Source organism: Centropristis striata, chromosome 10 (assembly GCF_030273125.1).
Source record: "Centropristis striata isolate RG_2023a ecotype Rhode Island chromosome 10, C.striata_1.0, whole genome shotgun sequence".
Lineage (NCBI taxonomy): Eukaryota > Metazoa > Chordata > Actinopteri > Perciformes > Serranidae > Centropristis > Centropristis striata.
In genome coordinates this window covers 35,069,206-35,086,939 of record NC_081526.1, presented here as the reverse complement: position 1 = coordinate 35,086,939, position 17,734 = coordinate 35,069,206, and the positions used below count along the sequence as shown (strand labels likewise).

The 17,734-nt window shown below is 38.4% G+C and overlaps 4 protein-coding genes and 1 pseudogene across 6 annotated transcripts; all 5 read right to left on the bottom strand.

Moving 5' to 3' along the window:
- Positions 1-1,269: 1,269 nt before the first annotated feature.
- Positions 1,270-2,080, bottom strand: LOC131978936 (gamma-crystallin M2-like). Of its 3 annotated transcripts, none has more exons than XM_059342777.1 (3): positions 2,060-2,080; positions 1,709-1,951; positions 1,270-1,542 (listed from the first exon to the last, which is right to left on the bottom strand). In XM_059342777.1, exons 1-3 carry the CDS (start codon positions 2,066-2,068, stop codon positions 1,270-1,272), a joined length of 525 nt encoding a protein of 174 aa, XP_059198760.1. In that variant the 5' UTR covers positions 2,069-2,080. The 3 variants fall into 3 exon arrangements, with proteins under 3 accessions (XP_059198760.1, XP_059198758.1, XP_059198759.1); XM_059342775.1 differs by having other exon boundaries at positions 1,270-1,525; positions 1,692-1,951; positions 2,060-2,068; XM_059342776.1 differs by having other exon boundaries at positions 1,270-1,535; positions 1,705-1,951; positions 2,060-2,068.
- Positions 2,081-4,005: 1,925 nt separating this feature from the next.
- On the bottom strand, positions 4,006-4,864 carry LOC131978943 (gamma-crystallin M2-like). Its single transcript, XM_059342783.1, has 3 exons — positions 4,853-4,864; positions 4,484-4,726; positions 4,006-4,281 (listed from the first exon to the last, which is right to left on the bottom strand). The coding sequence occupies exons 1-3, from the start codon at positions 4,859-4,861 to the stop codon at positions 4,006-4,008; spliced, it is 528 nt and encodes a 175-aa protein (XP_059198766.1). The 5' UTR covers positions 4,862-4,864.
- Positions 4,865-5,266: 402 nt separating this feature from the next.
- Positions 5,267-8,254, bottom strand: LOC131978950 (gamma-crystallin S-1-like). The gene is made up of 3 exons (XM_059342791.1): positions 8,246-8,254; positions 7,766-8,008; positions 5,267-5,981 (listed from the first exon to the last, which is right to left on the bottom strand). The coding sequence occupies exons 1-3, from the start codon at positions 8,252-8,254 to the stop codon at positions 5,709-5,711; spliced, it is 525 nt and encodes a 174-aa protein (XP_059198774.1). The 3' UTR covers positions 5,267-5,708.
- A 1,676-nt stretch (positions 8,255-9,930) lies between these two features.
- On the bottom strand, positions 9,931-12,077 carry LOC131978645 (gamma-crystallin 2-like; annotated as a pseudogene).
- Positions 12,078-15,135: 3,058 nt separating this feature from the next.
- LOC131978643 (gamma-crystallin M2-like) lies at positions 15,136-17,218 on the bottom strand (the record flags this gene model as incomplete). The annotated part of the gene is made up of 2 exons (XM_059342353.1): positions 15,136-15,665; positions 16,921-17,218. Coding segments are annotated over 2 exons (609 nt in total), but the record flags the coding sequence as incomplete, so codon positions are not given.
- Between the last annotated feature and the right edge of the window lie 516 nt (positions 17,219-17,734).

The following is a 17,734-nucleotide window of genomic DNA, read 5'->3' as shown; positions in this document are numbered from 1 at the left end:
TTTTCTGCACGACTGCAGCGTGCAAGGAATTGACCCTTTGCTCAGTCTTGCCCCCCTTGGGAAATTGCTACTAGGCCTGTCAAACCATCGCATCTAATACATGTCAATATGGCATTTTCAACTATGTCAGTGAGACATATAACAAAGAAAATAATGGGAAATTTCTGGAGTAATTGTTACAAAATAATAGAAATAAGTAGACATGAATTCACATGAAGGATAACATTGAGGTTCTTACCCAGGAGGGTATGGCAATATATTGTTTTATTTCTAAGCAAACGTTTAATCGTGACTCCCTATACCACCGGAAACCTTTAGTCAAAAGCCACAACATATGCTGAGTAACAATCTGCAGCGTCTAATTTGTTGGGCGGACAGCTCTTCCTTAATGTTACTGTATAACTCTTCCAAAAACTACTATTATGGATGACTACAATCCTTCGTTTCTTTCCCGGTATTCGTTATGTCTCCCCCCCCTTTTCTGAACTGTTGTCTGTGTGCATGTTAAACAGAGTTGTGAATTAGACTGGTTGCTTAAAGCAAGTTCTGGTGTTATTCTACAACCTGTGAAGGGCTGTCAGAGGGTCAATAGCTTCATTCATTTATATTTATTGTTATTAATTGAATAGAACTAAAGTTACTGTAATTAAAACAATTTTAAGGTCATTACATTTGGTAAAGAGAACAATATATTTGGTATTTTAAAAATGACAATTTGCCACATTTAATTTAAAGGTCGGTGAATTAAAGCAGCACTATTATTTTAATGTATTTAACTGGTAATTATTATATTTTTAAATACAACTTACAGGGTACTGCAATGTGTTCTAATAATGTACAACTCTGTCATAGTATATGGTATATTAGTAAATGATAATATGATTTATAATTAATATTTTACAGTGTAAAACAGAGCATAAGTGATTCAAACAAGAAACCAGTTGTTCACTTTGAAGGGTAGTTTATTTGCTGCACAGTTATGGCTGCATGCCCCTTTAGTTTCTTCTAGTAACAAAATGTAAGAAAAAAAGTGCCATTTTCTTCACAGTATTTACAGAGTAAGCACAAGATCTGCAAACCACAAAGTTAAAAGTGTCTGCAGCCCTCTTTATCATCTTCAAAGGGCTCTTTTAATTTACTCACAACCAGAAAACAAAAATCACACTTTAATCACAAATGAATGAAAACACATTCACAAATGAGATTAAAAATTCAACATCTTTAATAAACAAAGTGTTTGATATTTACAGCAAGGTTTTCGCTCAATGGCTAAAATTCGGTGACCCTCCTGAAGGAGCCGACGATGGCGCAGGTGGCGCACCAGTCGCGGTACCTCCTGTACTCCCCAGGTCTCAGGAAGTACTGTCTGCCTCGGTAGTTGGGGTACTCATAGAAGATCCAGAAGCCATTCATAACATTACTGGAGTAGACATGGCGGTGATGGAAACGGTCAGACACACAGGGACAATCATCCATGAACTCCATCATGTGACCGCTGAAGTCTGGCTTCTCATAGATACGCAATCTGTAGGAGCCTCGGTACTGTGGGACCAAAGGAAACAGAGTCTTTTTTTAACTTCAAACTTAACGCAAAAATATTCTCAGATGGCAGAATCTTTAAACTAGGTTAGCCTGGCTTTTGGAAAATTAACTTTAAAGCCTTGCTGAGAAATGTCTTTGCCAGTCTTCACGAATAAGACCCACTTACCTGTGGAATCATCCTGCATGAGCGGATACAGCTGCTGAAGCCCATCCACCTCTGGTAGTCGGGATACTCTCCCCTCCTCATGAAGTACTGGTGCCCCATGAAGTTGGGTCGCTCATAGATCATGAAGCAGCCGCTCTCCACCCGGATGGAGTTGCAGCGGCTGAAGTACGAGTGAAGGTCCGTGCAGTCATTGCTGCACTCATAGCTCCGACCCTGGAAGTTTTTGTCCTCGTAAAAGATAATCTGGTGTGGGATAAAAGTGTCATAGTGTTGATTTTTCAGCAAAAAGACATAAAACATACTGAGAGTAACTTACATTAAATGTGAGCAGAGAGGAAAAACAGCACTTACCTTGCCCATGGTCTCCGTTGGAGAGATTCCCCATGTTTTCAGGGCTTTTTATACTACCTCTCGACAAACAAAGTATTGTTATTCAAATTCTCTCATAGTTATAATTGAAGGCTACTGGCACATGTTTACCTTTTTGTTGGAGCACAACATTGGGTCAGAAATATGGATTTGTATTTGAAAAAAGGGATAAATAATTAACTGGTTTGGTGTTTTGACATGCATGGACAAAGGAAAGGACTAGTATGGTATCCACACATCCAGTGGACAATGGCTGCAGAACAATATGGAACAGCCCTTTCGCATTAAATATGTTGCATAACAGAGCAGGAAGCCATTCACTCTCCCTAACACTCTACCTGAGCAGCCCCACTGTATGCAAATAAGTAAGTGTACACTGTGCTGTAGGTCCGTGAGCTACACCGAACATAAAGATTTTATTAGTTTGTTCATTGTTATCATATATATATATGTTACCTGAATGTATGTACCAGCTTTTACCTTATGTACTAATATCACATTTACCCCCAGATTCAGCATATTTCTTCAACTTTTCGACAGTTTTGACTTAATGGACTACAACTCCCTTGATGTATCACAGCCATGTTTGGCTCTTTGAAGACTTCCCCTGTAATATAATATTACACTGCAAAACAAGTATGTGGTTTGTTTTTGTTTGTTTGTTTGTTTGTTTGTTTTGCTTCAGCAGAATAAAGTAGGGAAAAAAACCAACTATTTTTTTATCTTATGAAGATGGCTGTGAATTTTTTGTTTTGTTTTATTACATTAATATATATATATATATATATATATATATATATATGGTGTCATAGTATGTCTTTTATGCCATATAGATGAACACTATATTTATAGATATCAAAATTTGATATTTAGCTGCACGAAAAAGGATAACCAGTGATATTTTTATTTAATTTACAGAGAATATGTAGCAGCTTTCATCTTGTATATCAGTACATCTGTACTGTAGTATTAAACATATATTTATGTCATATATGGGTTTTTTTTAAAAACCTATGACTGAATGAGAGAAAACTTTTATCTTTGGTGTGTATTTTTTTGTTAATTTTGTGCCAATGAATGGTTTTCAGAGACAAATTTTATCAGAAAAATATTGTCTTTTAAATGTTAACCTATCTTCCCCACCTTTTGAAAGAAATATTAAAATGACTGTTAACAGAATATGTATGATTCTCATAATTTGTAACTTTTTATGATATATTGAAGTTATGTTCGCCTCATGTCAGTCATAAAAATATATGATATCCATCATTGCAAGTCATTAAATTTTCTGATTTGGCAAAACTATATTAGTGGGACTGTAATTGTTTTAATACTGTGCATTTAAAATCGTGCTTTTATACTATGTGCTATATATGACTGCATGCTTCCTGCTTTACCAGATTCATCCTGAACCTTTCACTATTTATCTCATATTCAGAATTATTGCATTTGTTTCATTCAGCTCACATATTCATGTCAGTTTCCTGTCTCTCGCTCTCTGGTGCTCTTCTCTATATGTCGTATGTCATATGGACAAATTCTTCCAGTATAGAGAGCAGCTAATCCCATTAGGGGCACAAAGTGGGAGGGGGCAACTCCTGCATTGTTTGGGTTTATAGGCTAAGAATAGAGGAGATTAAATGACAGTGTAGAAGCTTACCAGAAGCTACGGTAGATGCCAAATTAAGCCAGACTGTAGATTTTTGTCTCTAATGTATCAGTCAACTGGAAGAAGAAATCTGCGCTCACAGATTTACACTATGTTAAAAACCTTTGGAGCAATTATTAATTCAGGAGCCAATTGTAAGGCTATAAACCCCAGCTGAGAACTGGCAGTTAAACAGAATAAAAGAGTAAATATTTTATGAAGCAGTTGAAGTTTATTGGGAAAACAGACAGTTAAAGGTGTGTGGAAATGAAGGTCGACTTCAGTTGGTGTCGGTGATTCTTCTGATGGAGCCGATTCTTGGGCTGACGCCTCCCCAGTCGCTGTACCTCCTGTACTCCCCGGGCCTCAGGTAGTACACTCTGCCCTTGTAGTTGGGCTGGTCGTACAGCAGCCAGTGGCCGTCCATCACGTTACAGGAGTTGAAGTCAGACATGCTGAGGCGATCCTGGACATTTGGGCAATCGTCGACCAGCTCGTGCATCTGGCCGGACATGTCAGGACTCTCGTAAAGCCTCATCCTGTAGGGGCCCCGGTACTGCCACAGGATGGAAAACTCTGTTACTTACTATGTGCAGCACATTAATATACTTTAAGTGTCTCACTAGTCTGACGTTAGCGAGTGACGTCTTACTTACTAAAAATAAGACTTTAACAGCACAAAAAATACAATAATCAGCTTTAGAGCTATCTTTGCTGCACCTTTAAGCAAAATCTCAAACAAAGTCTTTCTAACTTACCGGGGGGATCATACGGCAAGACCTGACACAGTCATTGATGCCAATCATACGCTGGTTGTCAGGGTACTCTCCTCTCCTCAGATAGTACTGGTTGCCCATGTAGTTGGGCCTCTCATAGACCATGAAGCAGCCGCTCTCCACCCTGATCGAGTTGCACCTGTTGAAGTAGGAGTGCAGGTCGGCGCTGTCACTGCTGCACTCATGAGAGCGCCCCTGGAAGTTCCTGTCTTCGTAAAAAATGATCTGAAAAAATGAATCATTGCACATGCATGAAGATAGACTCAACCCAGAGCTGTGAATGTGCAGTAAACTCAAATTAAAATAACAGTAGAATAGTATGTGAAAAGAGTGGATAGTCATTTTCTTTACCTTCCCCATGGTTATGTTGGCATCAGACTGTATTAGCCGTCAATGCTGTCCCTTAGCCAAGCTACTGTGCTTTATAAAAAAAAAAAAAAGAAAGGGCACCGGTGTGGTTGCACAGCATAAAGCATTGTCATTTAAATATTTCCCTCACAGGGATGATGGATACGGGGTGGGTGGGTGTGTGCGAGTGGGGGGGGGGGGAAATCTGTTTATGTATAGATGACTCTTGGTGTGTGATGAGTTATTGTTCTTTCCTCCATGTTCATCACAATTTCCCCCCCAGAATATGCGACTGTACAATAGACTGATAGACTGCACGGCATCAGCAAGATTAAACTGATATTTAATGGGACCGACACATGATGATATGTACAATCTATCAACTCAAGACTGAGTTGTTGTTGTTGTTTTTTTTAATTTTTTTATCTGGAACGGACATGAGCCAACATGAATTGTGAGGTAGAAGATGTTTTTACTTTTAAAAACGTTGTGTTTACACATATCATTTACTCGTCATAGATCAGATATAATCATGCAGTTGTACAATAACCTTGACGGTTACAGTATGCACATTTTTGCTGTGTTTTTAATGTCTGTGGAGACTCCATTTTGCAGTTGCTTTATTAGAGTGGTAAGTTTTTGATCAACAATAGCTCCAAAAGGTCCGGAATAAACCATTCGAATTCTGATTACTATTGAAAAGCTTTTAAGGATTTTGTTTAATCCTTGAAGAAAAATGACCAAGTATACTCAAACTGAGCATCACGTACAGTATTTTTTGTAGTCTTTAAGTCATCATCTGAGCATCTGAGAAGGCTATCCAAAGCCTCCATGCAGCTCTGGGATCTTACAGAGCAGATCAAGAGTCCAGGATGCGTCTGATGGAGCCGACCCGGGCGTTCCTGCCGCCCCACTCACTGAACCTCGTGTACTCTCCAGGCGTTATCAGGTACATCCTGCCGCGATAGTTTGGGTGCTCGTAGAAGAGCCAGTTGCCATCGGTCACGGTGCAGGAGAAGATGTTGTTCGTGTGAAAGCGGTCCATGACGCTGGGACAGTCGTCCATCAGGGGCATCATCTGACCTCCAAATTCAATCCGCTCATACAGGCGCATGTTGAACGTCCCAGGCTTCTGGTTTGAATGGGAGAGAGGGATCGTTCAATTAGGCACTCACATATCATACAGTTCTCATGATTATGTGCTATTTGCAAAGAAGCTGCATTACCCAACCCAAACCCAACGAGCACATAGGAAGTCTGCTCCTACCCTCGAATACGACCTAAGACACACCTAAACATAACAGTTGCACTTTTAGTGATTGCTGAAGGTTAGGACAGAATAGTACATGGTTAGGCATTACAAAAGATAGTTCAAAAAAGTTGAATAAACAATGTAACTACAGGAATTGAGGTTACCTTCAAATAAAATCACAGACTTTTGGTTTTATATGGGACATGACCATCAATCTCCTAGGTTAAAAAGTCCTGAGTGGACTTTATTGTTCTTTATACAACGTCACTTCCGCCTTGGCATCCTTCATATTTCCTACGGCCACTTGAGGGCGCTGGTAACTACGTACTTAAATATAGTGCTCTTTAAGCTGCTGGACAAACGGCAGATAGGGTCTAAGCTATGCAACCCGCCCTAAAATTAACCTAATCTTTGCCTTTACCCCAAGATTAAACCTTCGGGAGACCTTGGGCCTAATTATAACTTCATAACTTTTTCATTTGTTGTGAATCTCAATTTACAAAAATGTATGACTTCGATGTTTGATCCTTGTACTGCAACCACAACTAGACTTCAGACTGCTGATAAATTCTTAAATTTACCATCATAACATTATACAGGAAAATTTGTACAACTAAATATTGCTGCTTATACATATTGACATTGAGATAGACTAAATTATGTCTAACAACAAAAATCTGATCAGATTAGTTTACATATGAGACATGAAATACACAATTTACAGAAAAACATCCATAGTATATTCTGAAGCCTTTTTACTTGACATGCATTAAAAGAAAAAACTTTTCTCATATTGTATGCTTGTATGATTCAGTCTAGTTCGCCTAATTTTCCAGCTTTAGAAATAAAACTAACCCATACTTTCCGACTCATTACAACTTCTTATTTTCATCAAACCTCGAGTTCAATTACAATGGTCAACTTTAATCAAATAAAACAAAGTTTTTCAGCAACAAAATTATGTCTAGTGAAAATGTTGATTTGCTAGTGACTTTGGAAATCTGAACAAACAGTCAAACAGAGCCAAGGAGTCTAAACAACCACTACAGTCAAACTGTCCAACTAGGCATGCTGATCAAATATGAATCCAGATTCTGTTACTGCGTTGCCTATTTCTAACCTCAAATGTTTTTGAGGTTAAAGAGAGGGTGTGGTCTGGCCATCCATCTAGAGCAAACTACTTAAAATTCTGCCTTTTTTGTGCTTTCCAGTTTCCAAATTCAGCTTCACTGAGACTAAGAAACAAGGCAGACAAAAACATTTCTAAGTGGAGCATTGAAGAGACTTAAACTTTCTCAGATTAATAGAAAAAAGAAACAAAAATTTAATTTTTTCATCACTTAAAAATCTTTTTGGGCTTGATCTGCACTCGCCCAATTATAACATTTTATTGTACGTCATCTTTTTTTGCAGTGGTTTAATGGCACTTGACTGAAGGATTAGCACCACCAAGTGTTAATCCCCATAAATCAACTCCTAATATTGTCAAAACAGGAGCAGATACATCAAGTCACAAGTTCTTTTACCAGTTTTCTGGAGGGATGATATGAGGACGAGTTATTCTAGTCAGAGAATCTTCATTACATCTTCTGAGCTGACATGATCATACTAATGTCCAATATCTGATTAAATTATAGTAGTCGTAGTAGTTGGAAGGAGCTCACCGTGGGGATGAAGCGACAGGAGCAGACGCAGAAGTCGGTCCCCATCCAGAGGTGACAGTCAGGGTACTCTCCTCTGCTCAGGCAGTACTGGTTTCCACTGTAGTTGGACTTTTCGTAGATCATGAAGCAGCCGCTCTCCACCTTGATGGAGTTGCAGTGTTTGAGGAGACGCAGCAGGTCCGCACAGTCGTCGCAACACTCGTAGTGGCACCCCAAGAAGTTCTTGTTCTCATAGAAGATAATCTAGACACAGAAATTGTATTTAATTTTTAACATCTGTTTAACATAAACAAACATTGTTTAAATTACTCTTTTCTGGGTACTTTTACTGGGTAAAAAAAAAGCTCAATAATTCAAAATAAAAGCCTGGAGGCCTGCTTGCACTTTGTTTACTTCACAATAAAAGCATTTTCCCACTCCATATCAACATAAACAGCAGCCTGCCCCCCTCCCTGCACTCCTGGGAGCTGTGGTGTTAACCTTGCCCATGTTTTTCCACCATGTGCCTCGTGTGATCCATCCAGCCCTTTGAAGACTCCCACCTGTCACATATATAGTGAATGTGAAATGCAGACTCTGCACGTGTCATTCATATTGTAATAGCCAGGAATCTTTGGCGTTTGTGCCGCAGCATTACCCTGAAGAGACGTTTAGGAGTTATGTTTGAACAGGTGAGATGTGGCAGTTTTTTTACACCTAAAATTTAGCAGCTCATTTTCTGGTTTATACTTTCATCAAAGCTGCTCATGGATGGATGATTTCTGGCATCAGTGGAGTGGGTATGGACTTTTCCTCCCCTTTCTTTCTCTTTTTTTGGGTTATTTTTCAAAGTTCAGTTTTACCTACATGTTAACGGCACTTTATACCAATTTTGTTCTGTTTTATCTGTTTGAGCTTTTACACAAGATAAATTGCAAGTATTATTATTTACAGCTATCATACTTTGTTGATAATCTCTTTATAATAATACAGATTTTCTAGCATTTGTAAGCTGTTTTTGACAACATATTACCACATTTAAACGCTCAAATGTCAACAGCATGTCAGTTTGATCTTATGTCATGTATAATTTCAACTTTCTACCACTGCCCTCTGGTGGAGAATTAAATTTATGTCCAAATAAATCAGACGTACAGTAACTAAACACAGTTTAAGAACCTCTTCTTCTCTAGAATACTCCTTGGGAAAAAACGTCCTTATAGGACAATTGGTTTATGGATTCTAGAAACAGTATAGCATTCATTTGTTGTATAAATAGATGATCCCCCCCACAATGCATGGGAAAAGTTGCCCAAGAAAAATAGATGATAGTTTAAAAAATGTTTGTGTCACTTTAACAAATACTCAAGGTTTAAAGTTCCCACTTGGGGTACATTTTCCCAAATCTCTCCAGGAGAACCACTTGCAAGTTCTGTAAGTTTTATGTCTCACCCTGCTCTGACACAGCTGATTCAAATATCAATCAACTGGTCATGAATTCCTGGAGCTGCTTGAGAACACGTTGATCATTTGAATCAGCTGTGTCGGAGCAGGGAGAGACCTAAAAAACTCCAGGAGAGGTCAGTTCGGTTTACTAATTTATTTTAACTGTATATTTTAGGGTGCAGTGATAGCTCTTTTTCATTAAAGTTAAAGCACCTCATTTGTTGAACCATTTGGAGGATTTCCGCCAAAAATAAAATTGTTTAGAAAAGTTGAAAACAGCAAGTTTTCCCCAACCAAATTGGGAACCGAAGTAGTTGTGTCATATTGTACAGGTTGGAGAGAGAGTGTGGCATCTTGCATGTTTTCTACGTCTTCTTATTACTCATAACTCATGAAAACGCAGGCTTCTTCCAAAGATCCTGAATGAGCCAGAACTAGTTTTAAAGAAAAGGAGGAATCAATGAAAGGGGGGACAGGCAGACAGACTTTCCTTCAGCTCTACAATAGATAACGCTTGAGTCTCAGAGTGGTTAAGTGTCAGCGCTTGCAGGATTTTATTCAAACCTCTGATGAGAGTCAGGATGTCGGGCCATGACCCCTTCACGCCCTCATGAGGAAACATGCCCTCCAAACGCAGAGAGCAAGAACAAAACTGAATACAATTGAGCACTGATGCCATTTTATTCAGTGTGTGAAACAAAGCAAAGAGCAGACATTTCACAAGAACCGGTCTTCTGTCTTTAGAGATCCATGAGGCGCCTGATGGAGCCGATCCTGGAGTTGTTGCCGTTCCACTCGTTGAAGCTCCTGTACTGGCCGGGCTTCAGGTAGTACTGGCGTCCTCTGTAGTTGGGCTGCTCGTAGAGGAGCCAGTGGCCGTCTATCACGTTGCAGGAGTTGAAGTTGGACATGTGGAAACGGTCCATGAGGTTGGGGCAGTTGTCTGTCAACTCCATCATCTCACCGCTCATGTCGAAGTGCTCGTACAGCCTCATCTTGTAGCTGCCGCTGTGCTGCAGAGGAGAGGAAAGTCAAAAGGTTGCATCAAGTCAGCGTCATTAAAAATCTTAAGGTCAAGCATTATTAAAAGCCTCATTAACCCATTTAAGCCGGTAAAGCATTATCGCATTTCTACCATTAAAACCGGGAGTGCTGTGTATTAGTATTATGCATAGGATTTTTATTCAGTCAAATGTAACATTTGCTGAGTTTATTGATGTTTTTAAAAACTTTATTGAAGGTTTGGACAAATAAACTCAACTTCTCATGAAAGCCACAGGTATAAGCTCTCAAACACTTTTTGAATTTCATTTCTATCTGCTACAGAGACTACAGAAAAATCTTCTGTTGAATTTCCAGAAAAACTTCAGGTTTTAGGGGGTTCTTTCAAAATCCCCCAGAGGTTTTCCAGGCATTTTTTCCAGGCGTTTTAGGCCTAAATGGGTTAAAAGCAAATATTGTTTCTTTTTTTCCTAAAGGAATAGCTTGAGCTTTTGGGGAGGAAGCTCAGAAGCTGTCAAATAGATTACCTTGGTAAAAATGATTTTTTTCACCAATTAAAACTCTTGCATGAGTCAACAAAACTCCATAAAATAGAATGTTGAATCCATTATAATAAAAAAAAAAAAAAAATTATAACGCACGGTCTAAAGTGGTGTAAGTGCACTTTTTTTTTAGGTAGGATTAGGTAAACAACGTATAATCTGAGCACAGAGGAAGGAGAAAGGGGTTGTATTTAGTTTCTTAATTAACCACAGGTGTGTTTTTCAGCTTCACCCTTTGAACCCCAACAAACTGTTTCAGGGTGTGCTTTTTTTTGCTCTGTTTACATTCTCCTCTCTGTGTCATTGTATTTCATAGCAATATATATATATATAACAAGTTGAATTTCACTGGTGAATTATTCTTTAAAAAATACAATAAACACTTTTCCAAGTGCCCACAAGTGTCCTGAATGTAGTAAAAACTGTTTGTTTTTTTCATATTGTACATATTGAAGTATTATTATGTATCATGTTTCCAGCCTATCCCGTCCTCTCCTCTCTGCTCTGCTGTTTACACAGAGCAGAGAGGAGAGGACAGGAGAGGCTGTTTACTCCTGTCCTCTCCTCTCTGCTCTGTGTAAACAGCCTCTCCTGTCCTCTCTGCTCTGTGTAAATAGATTTTCAGTGAATATTTTTGGTCATGTTTTAAATGAAGTACAGTGATTCTGACAGAAATATCAACATTTTTAGCTTCATTTTGGTTACTGGATCCGTTCAAGGGCCGTCGGAAAGTTCGGATTTTGACGATTTTGCCTGTTTCATAGTTTCTTTCTACAATAAACAGTGTACTTTTGGCAACCTTTTTCGAGAAAACATATGTTTGGTGGGGCTCAGAGGGTTTTGGTTCGTCTATTTCTGATCAAATTAGGTTGTTTATTTATTTAAGTTTATTTATTTGAGCACATTCCCTACTATAAAAAGTTTACAGAAAGTATTCGAGATAAAGAGATTATTTAAAAGATAAAAAATAATGAATATATTATTTAACAGAAGGTCTTACCATGGGGATCATGCGGCAGGACCTGACGCAGTCGTTCATGCCGGTCATGTTCATGTAGTCGGAGTAGTCACCCCTCTTCATGAAGTACTGGTTCCCTGAGAAGCCGGGGCGGTCGTAGATCATGAACATGCCGCTCTCCACCCTGATGGAGCGGCAGCGATTGAACATGGAGTGCAGGTCGGCGCAGTCGCTCATGCACTCAAAGTGCTGGCCTCCAAAGTTCCTGTCCTCGTAGAAGATAATCTGACAGAGCAGAGAAAGTTCAGTTTATTTCACCTTTAAGTTATTCACACTGGTTGGACTTTTATTCGTAGGAGAAGTGAGGAGAACAAACCTTTCCCATGATGGCTGCTTGCTGTGTTTTTTAAACCACCAAAGGTAGAGCCCATCTTTATATACCCCTGTGGGAGCAGGTGTTGGCTGTGTGTGTTGTTAGTCAAATGAGGCCTGGTGTCAGCAGAGACCTTCAGGAGTCTTCCTACTCCAGTGGCTCCTGTCCTCTGTTAGGGTTAACACACTGTGCAGCTTCTAGCAAGAGCCACAGCATGGACACGCGCTGGAACAGTCAATGCTTTTACACATCTTCTGTTTGTTTTAAATGGGATCCTGTCCATTCATATTGTGTGTAAGAAACTGAAAATATACGTAAACATAGACACACGGACATGTGAATAAATAACCATAATGAGTGTATTATAAAGACACACTATAGCTAATAACAGATGGATGAATAATAGATCTATTGATGCTTTGTGTCATTCTGTCTGCAGCAACACGACGACAGACTGAAACACAGGAAAACACCAAATATTAAAGTCTCATAATGTGAATATCATAAACAAGAGATACTTCTCTTAAAGATTTTTTTTTTAGCGTTTTTCATGCTTTATTGAAAGTGACAGATAGAAAGGGGGTGACAGAGGGGAGGACATGCGGCAAAGGGACCTCAGGCCGGATTCAAACCCGGGTCCGCCGCAGCAAGGACCCAGCCTTAAGGGTACGTGCTCTACCAGTGTGAGCCACCGGGGCGCCCCGAGAGACACTTCTATTAAAAAAGTAAACAAACAATAAATACAATAAGTATTTATTGTTTGTTTATTGTTTTGTTTATAGGTGGTGGTGATTTTAAAGTATAGGTGGTGATGCCCAGCTCAGCTCTGTGTGTGAAGTTGTTCTTGTCATAAATCTGCAATCAAAACACATTAATTAATAACGTATTAAAGTGTATTGGGGTACAATGAGGAAATCAAAAATGATCGACTTTGGACTTCTCCATGCAAGGAGAGTGATTGCACTATATTGGAAAAATGTAGAACCACCATCAATGGCAATATGGAAGAAGGAGTTGATGACTTGTCTTGGACTGGAGAGATTGACATACATTGTTAAAGGTAAACAGGAGGAGTTTGCTTGGATTTGGGAATCATTTATGTCATTCTTGACCAATGAAACGGCTAACACTGACTGAACAACAGGTTATGAAATGATCCTGCCTTTTATTTTATTTTATTTTTAATTTTGTTCCACTTTAGTCTTATTTATTTCATTTTAGTACTTATTTTGCATTAGTTTGATGTTTGTTGTCACTGTCTATTTTATTTACTCATTTTCTTTGTCTGTGTGAATGAATGTATGTTCGAGGGGATATAAATGAAAATGTTTGTATATTCGACATAAAGTTTGATATGCACTTGAAACTTCAATAAAAAATATTGTTGGAAAAAAAAAAAGTGTATTGGGGTTAGAACATTATCATTTGTCCTTGAAGTCAATTCCCATGCTCAATTATGTCTCATAAGTTTATGCAGCGTCTTTTGGGTTCATAGCATTTGTTACAGACATTTGGTGCTGAATTAATTAATTTTTTTTTACTCAAGAATTGAGAAAAGTTGTAAAAACTCCCTCCAGAATCCCACATTTAGACGCTAAGACTTTCAGAACAGCAGAGAAAAATCCATGCTGCTGTGATTTGGTTTCAGAAACATTTAGTAGATTTGTGTATTTTGTGCGATTGTATGGCAGCACTTGTGTTGTGTTGCTGCTGAGAAAGTCCCTTATTGTGAATCTAGCGTCTCAGCCATCCATCCTCTGAATGCTCCAGGTCTCTAGTTTGTGGTTGTAAAGTTTCATGAGGCTGTGATTATCCTAGAGGTCACAGCAGCTCATTTTATACACTGAGCTCTAGTTTCACTCACTAACATCATCACACATGAAGAAAATTGGGCTCATTGAATCCACAAGAGTCTCAGCTTTCCAGTCAGACCCGATTTATACAGCTAACAGACTTACATTTTATTGTGGAAGAAAAACTGCATAGAAATAGTATAAAGTGGTCATGTCGGTAAACAGGAAACTTGTGGTGCACATCGAACCTGTTTTCATTCAGATTTCTGGAGGTCAGAGTTCAGGCGACCCCTTTGAAAATGGCCATGTCAGTTTTTCCCTTTGATGAAAAAGAGCACAACTCTGGACCAGTATTTCACCTGCTTCTCAGCAAGGTATCATGACATTCATGACATCACTTTTTTCTCCCTGGCTTTTAATCAAGTTTAAGTGGACATCTTGCAAAAACAAAAAAATGTATTTAAATTTTTAATTTATTTTATTATATTTTAATTTATTTTATTCTATTGCACTGTGTTTATGTATTTTAGTATTTTAATTTTTATTGTATTTCCTGCAACTGTGATATCTGTACAGCACTTTGGTCAACCCTGGTTGTTTTAAATGTGCTCTATAAATAAAGTTTGACTTGACTTGACTTGACTTGACTTGACTTGACATATAGGGCACCAATGAATTCGTATGATGCTTAATTTGCCGCTGTTGGTGAGAAAAAAAGGTGTTAAAGGCTTTCAAAGAGTTCTGTTTGATTTGGTGCTGTTAGTGTTTCACATGTGTTTAACATTTAACAACAGACACACAGGGCAGCCTGTTAGTGTCTGAGATGCTAAAGAAGTAAACCCATCTGCTGCGGTCAGAAAAAACGAATGTACTATAAAGAGCACAAAGGTCCGTTTCAGGAAGAATCAAACAAAACCTAGACTCTGACCCAATGGACCGGTATTCATGTCTCACGTGAAAGCAATAGTTATTGGAACTGTAGATTAACTTTCATATGTCATAAATTCATTTTGTCATGAAAAAATAAATGCATTTTAAACTTGCACAAACCCAACAGTGTGCCTTGAATTATTTTAAAAAATTGAACTTCTCAATATGATTTTCTTTCCTTTTTAGATTTTTATTTTTATTTTTTTATTTTTTGCTTGTCTTTGCACTTTTTGTTTGTATTTGTCTGGGTTTATTGCATATGTTTGAGGACATTTCTGTCTGTTCAGTGTGTTTGTACTTTTTTTTCTTAATTTTTCCTGTAATTTATATTCACACCTTTTGCTTGTTTTTGCTGCTGTGACGAGTGAATTTCTCCGTTGTACGATCAATAAAGTATAATCTAAAATCTTATCTAATGAGCTGCTTAGTTAAATCATTCAAAACCAAAATATTTATTCACAAGCAGAGAGAAATGATATACAGTAGATTAATTTATTTGAAATATGGTGACATGTCTGGTCGATCTTTTTTCCGTAGCCAAATGAAACATCCCACACCTCGAGAGATTAAAAATCTGTGATTCTGCGGAACGAGCCGGTGGTGGCGCAGGTGGCCCCCCAGTCGCTGAACTTGCGGTACTCTCCGGGCCTCATGAAGTACTGGCGGCCGCGGTAGCTGGGGTGCTCGTACAGGGTCCAGTAGCCGTCCATGACGTTGCAGGAGTAGATGTCGCGGCTGCGGAAATGATCTTGAACGGACTCGCAGTCGTCGCCGAACTCCATCATCTGACCCTGGAAGTTGGGACGCTCATAGATGCGCATGCGGTAGGGGCCCTCGCTGGTCTGCAGGGACACGGGAGTCAAATATAAACTGTGCACTCCAATACCCAAGCTAACATAGTTTTTGGCACGCCAGAAAAAGATTATGTCCCAATACAAATGCAAGAAATACCCAGATGTCCTACTGAATCTGGTCACAATGCATACAGTTGGGACATACCTTGTTTGCAAAATAGGTATGTTCCAATTGTATGCCTATTCAGCATGCAAGTATATGTACTTTCTAAAGGCTAAAGTATGCTAAAAGTAAAAGTATTTTATTTGGTTTGGAACTTCTGTTCGACCCATGTTAATTTTAGGCGTAAAAGACGCAACTTCCAGTTTAAAACCCAGATACAGATGCATACAATTGGGACATACCTTGTTTGCAAAATAGGTATGTCCTAATTGTATGCATACTGAATGCAACTGTGTGTACTTTCTAAGGGCAGCTGGAGAATACGCTAAAACAAAGTATTTTATTGGTTTGGAACCAAAGTTTGAACAGGAAGTGCATCAGTAAAAAGGGCCCCGGTGTGTTCCTTTTATCAGGATGCTCTTCTTATTTATCTTGTCCTGAATGTACATAGAGTTAATTTTCAAAAAGCCATTTTGATTCATTCTTCCTGGACTGTGCATACATTTAAAAAAAAAAAACATGATTTAGTAAAATAAATCAAAACAGAGATATCCGTTTTTGCAAATTAACTCTTCTAATTATCATCATTTATAGAGAAATTAGTATTAAACTATATGAAGTTATGTTTTTGTAAGTATTGATTGTTCAATTGGCAGTTTTGGTTTACTTATGTTTTTAGGAAAAGACAAGCAAAAATAGATTTCATCCTTTCCCCGCACCATTTGGTTATTAAATGTATAAATAAAGTTTTGTTGTGATTGTGAGTCATTCTTTTTTCTGGAGTTGTGCATCACTATTACTATCATTCTTTTGCCTAAGATTAAATTTTAAATGTGGAACTTCAAGCTTGCTCAACACCTAACCATCAATCATTTTATTTTGGTTTTACCATCTTGAGGTTTAAAAAAAAAAATTAAATTCAGACTCTTGAGTTGAGTATAATGTGTAAATAAACACACTTGTGGCAACTATTCTTACTCTTGTGATCAAAAACAAATAAATAAAAAATTGGTGAAAATTTGTGACAAATTCACGGAAATCACTCAAATAAATCTGTTCGTTTGCATGATTTCCGAAGGTCAAAATAGTTCACAGAAACAATATTTATGAAAGGGCTCAAAGTGACAGATACAAAGAACTATTAGGAACATTAAAGAGCCAAAATCAAAGTGCACTCACATAGTTGAAGGTGCGACATGAGCGGATGGTGTCGTTGTAGCCCATCCAGCGCTGGTAGTCGGGGTACTCTCCTCTGGTCAGGACGTACTGGTAGCCCGTGTAATTGGGCTTCTCGTACAGCACCCAGCAACCGCTCTCCACTTTGATGGAGTTGCAGCGGCTGAAGTGGGGGTGCATGTCAGGGCAGTCGATGTCGCACTCATAGGAGCGGCCCTGGAAGTTCCTGTCCTCATAAAATGTAATCTGAGTCCAGGAGAGGGACAAGAAGCAGACAGAGCTACAGTACAGGCCAAAAGTTTGGACACACCTTCTCATTCAATGCATTTCCTTTATTTTCATGACTATTTACATTGTAGATTCATCAAAACTATTAATGAACACATGTGGAATTATGTACTTAACAAAAAAAGTGTGAAATAACTGAAAACATGTCTTATATTCTAGTAAGCAAAGGGTGGTTACTTTGAGGAATCTAAAATACAAGAGATGTTTTCAGTTATTTCACACTTTTTTTGTTAAGTACATAATTATGTGTTCATTCATAGTTTTGATGCCTTCAGTGAGAATCTACAATGTAAATAGTCATGAAAATAAAGAAAAACACATTGAATGAGAAGGTGTGTCCAAACTTTTGGCCTGTACTGTATGTACCAGTGAACACTCAGCAAACACTGACAGCTCATATTTACATGACAAACTTAATTATAAAGAACATATCATTCTCAATAGATGTAGCTGCTGCAGCTTTAATGCTGTCCTTGCCTTAAGAGCGAGACATGTTTTAACTTACAGGTTTTTCTTGCAGATTTT

What these genes read in the sequence shown, in the direction of transcription:
- LOC131978943 (XM_059342783.1), bottom strand. An exon ending in CTTGCCGTATGATCCCCCCG is followed by an intron (nt 4,282 to 4,483) that starts GTAAGTTAGAAA and finishes ATCCTGTGGCAG; the next exon opens with TACCGGGGCCCCTACAGGAT.
- LOC131978950 (XM_059342791.1), bottom strand. An exon ending in CCTGTCGCTTCATCCCCACG is followed by an intron (nt 5,982 to 7,765) that starts GTGAGCTCCTTC and finishes CATTCAAACCAG; the next exon opens with AAGCCTGGGACGTTCAACAT.
- LOC131978936 (XM_059342777.1), bottom strand. An exon ending in CATGCAGGATGATTCCACAG is followed by an intron (nt 1,543 to 1,708) that starts GTAAGTGGGTCT and finishes TTGGTCCCACAG; the next exon opens with TACCGAGGCTCCTACAGATT.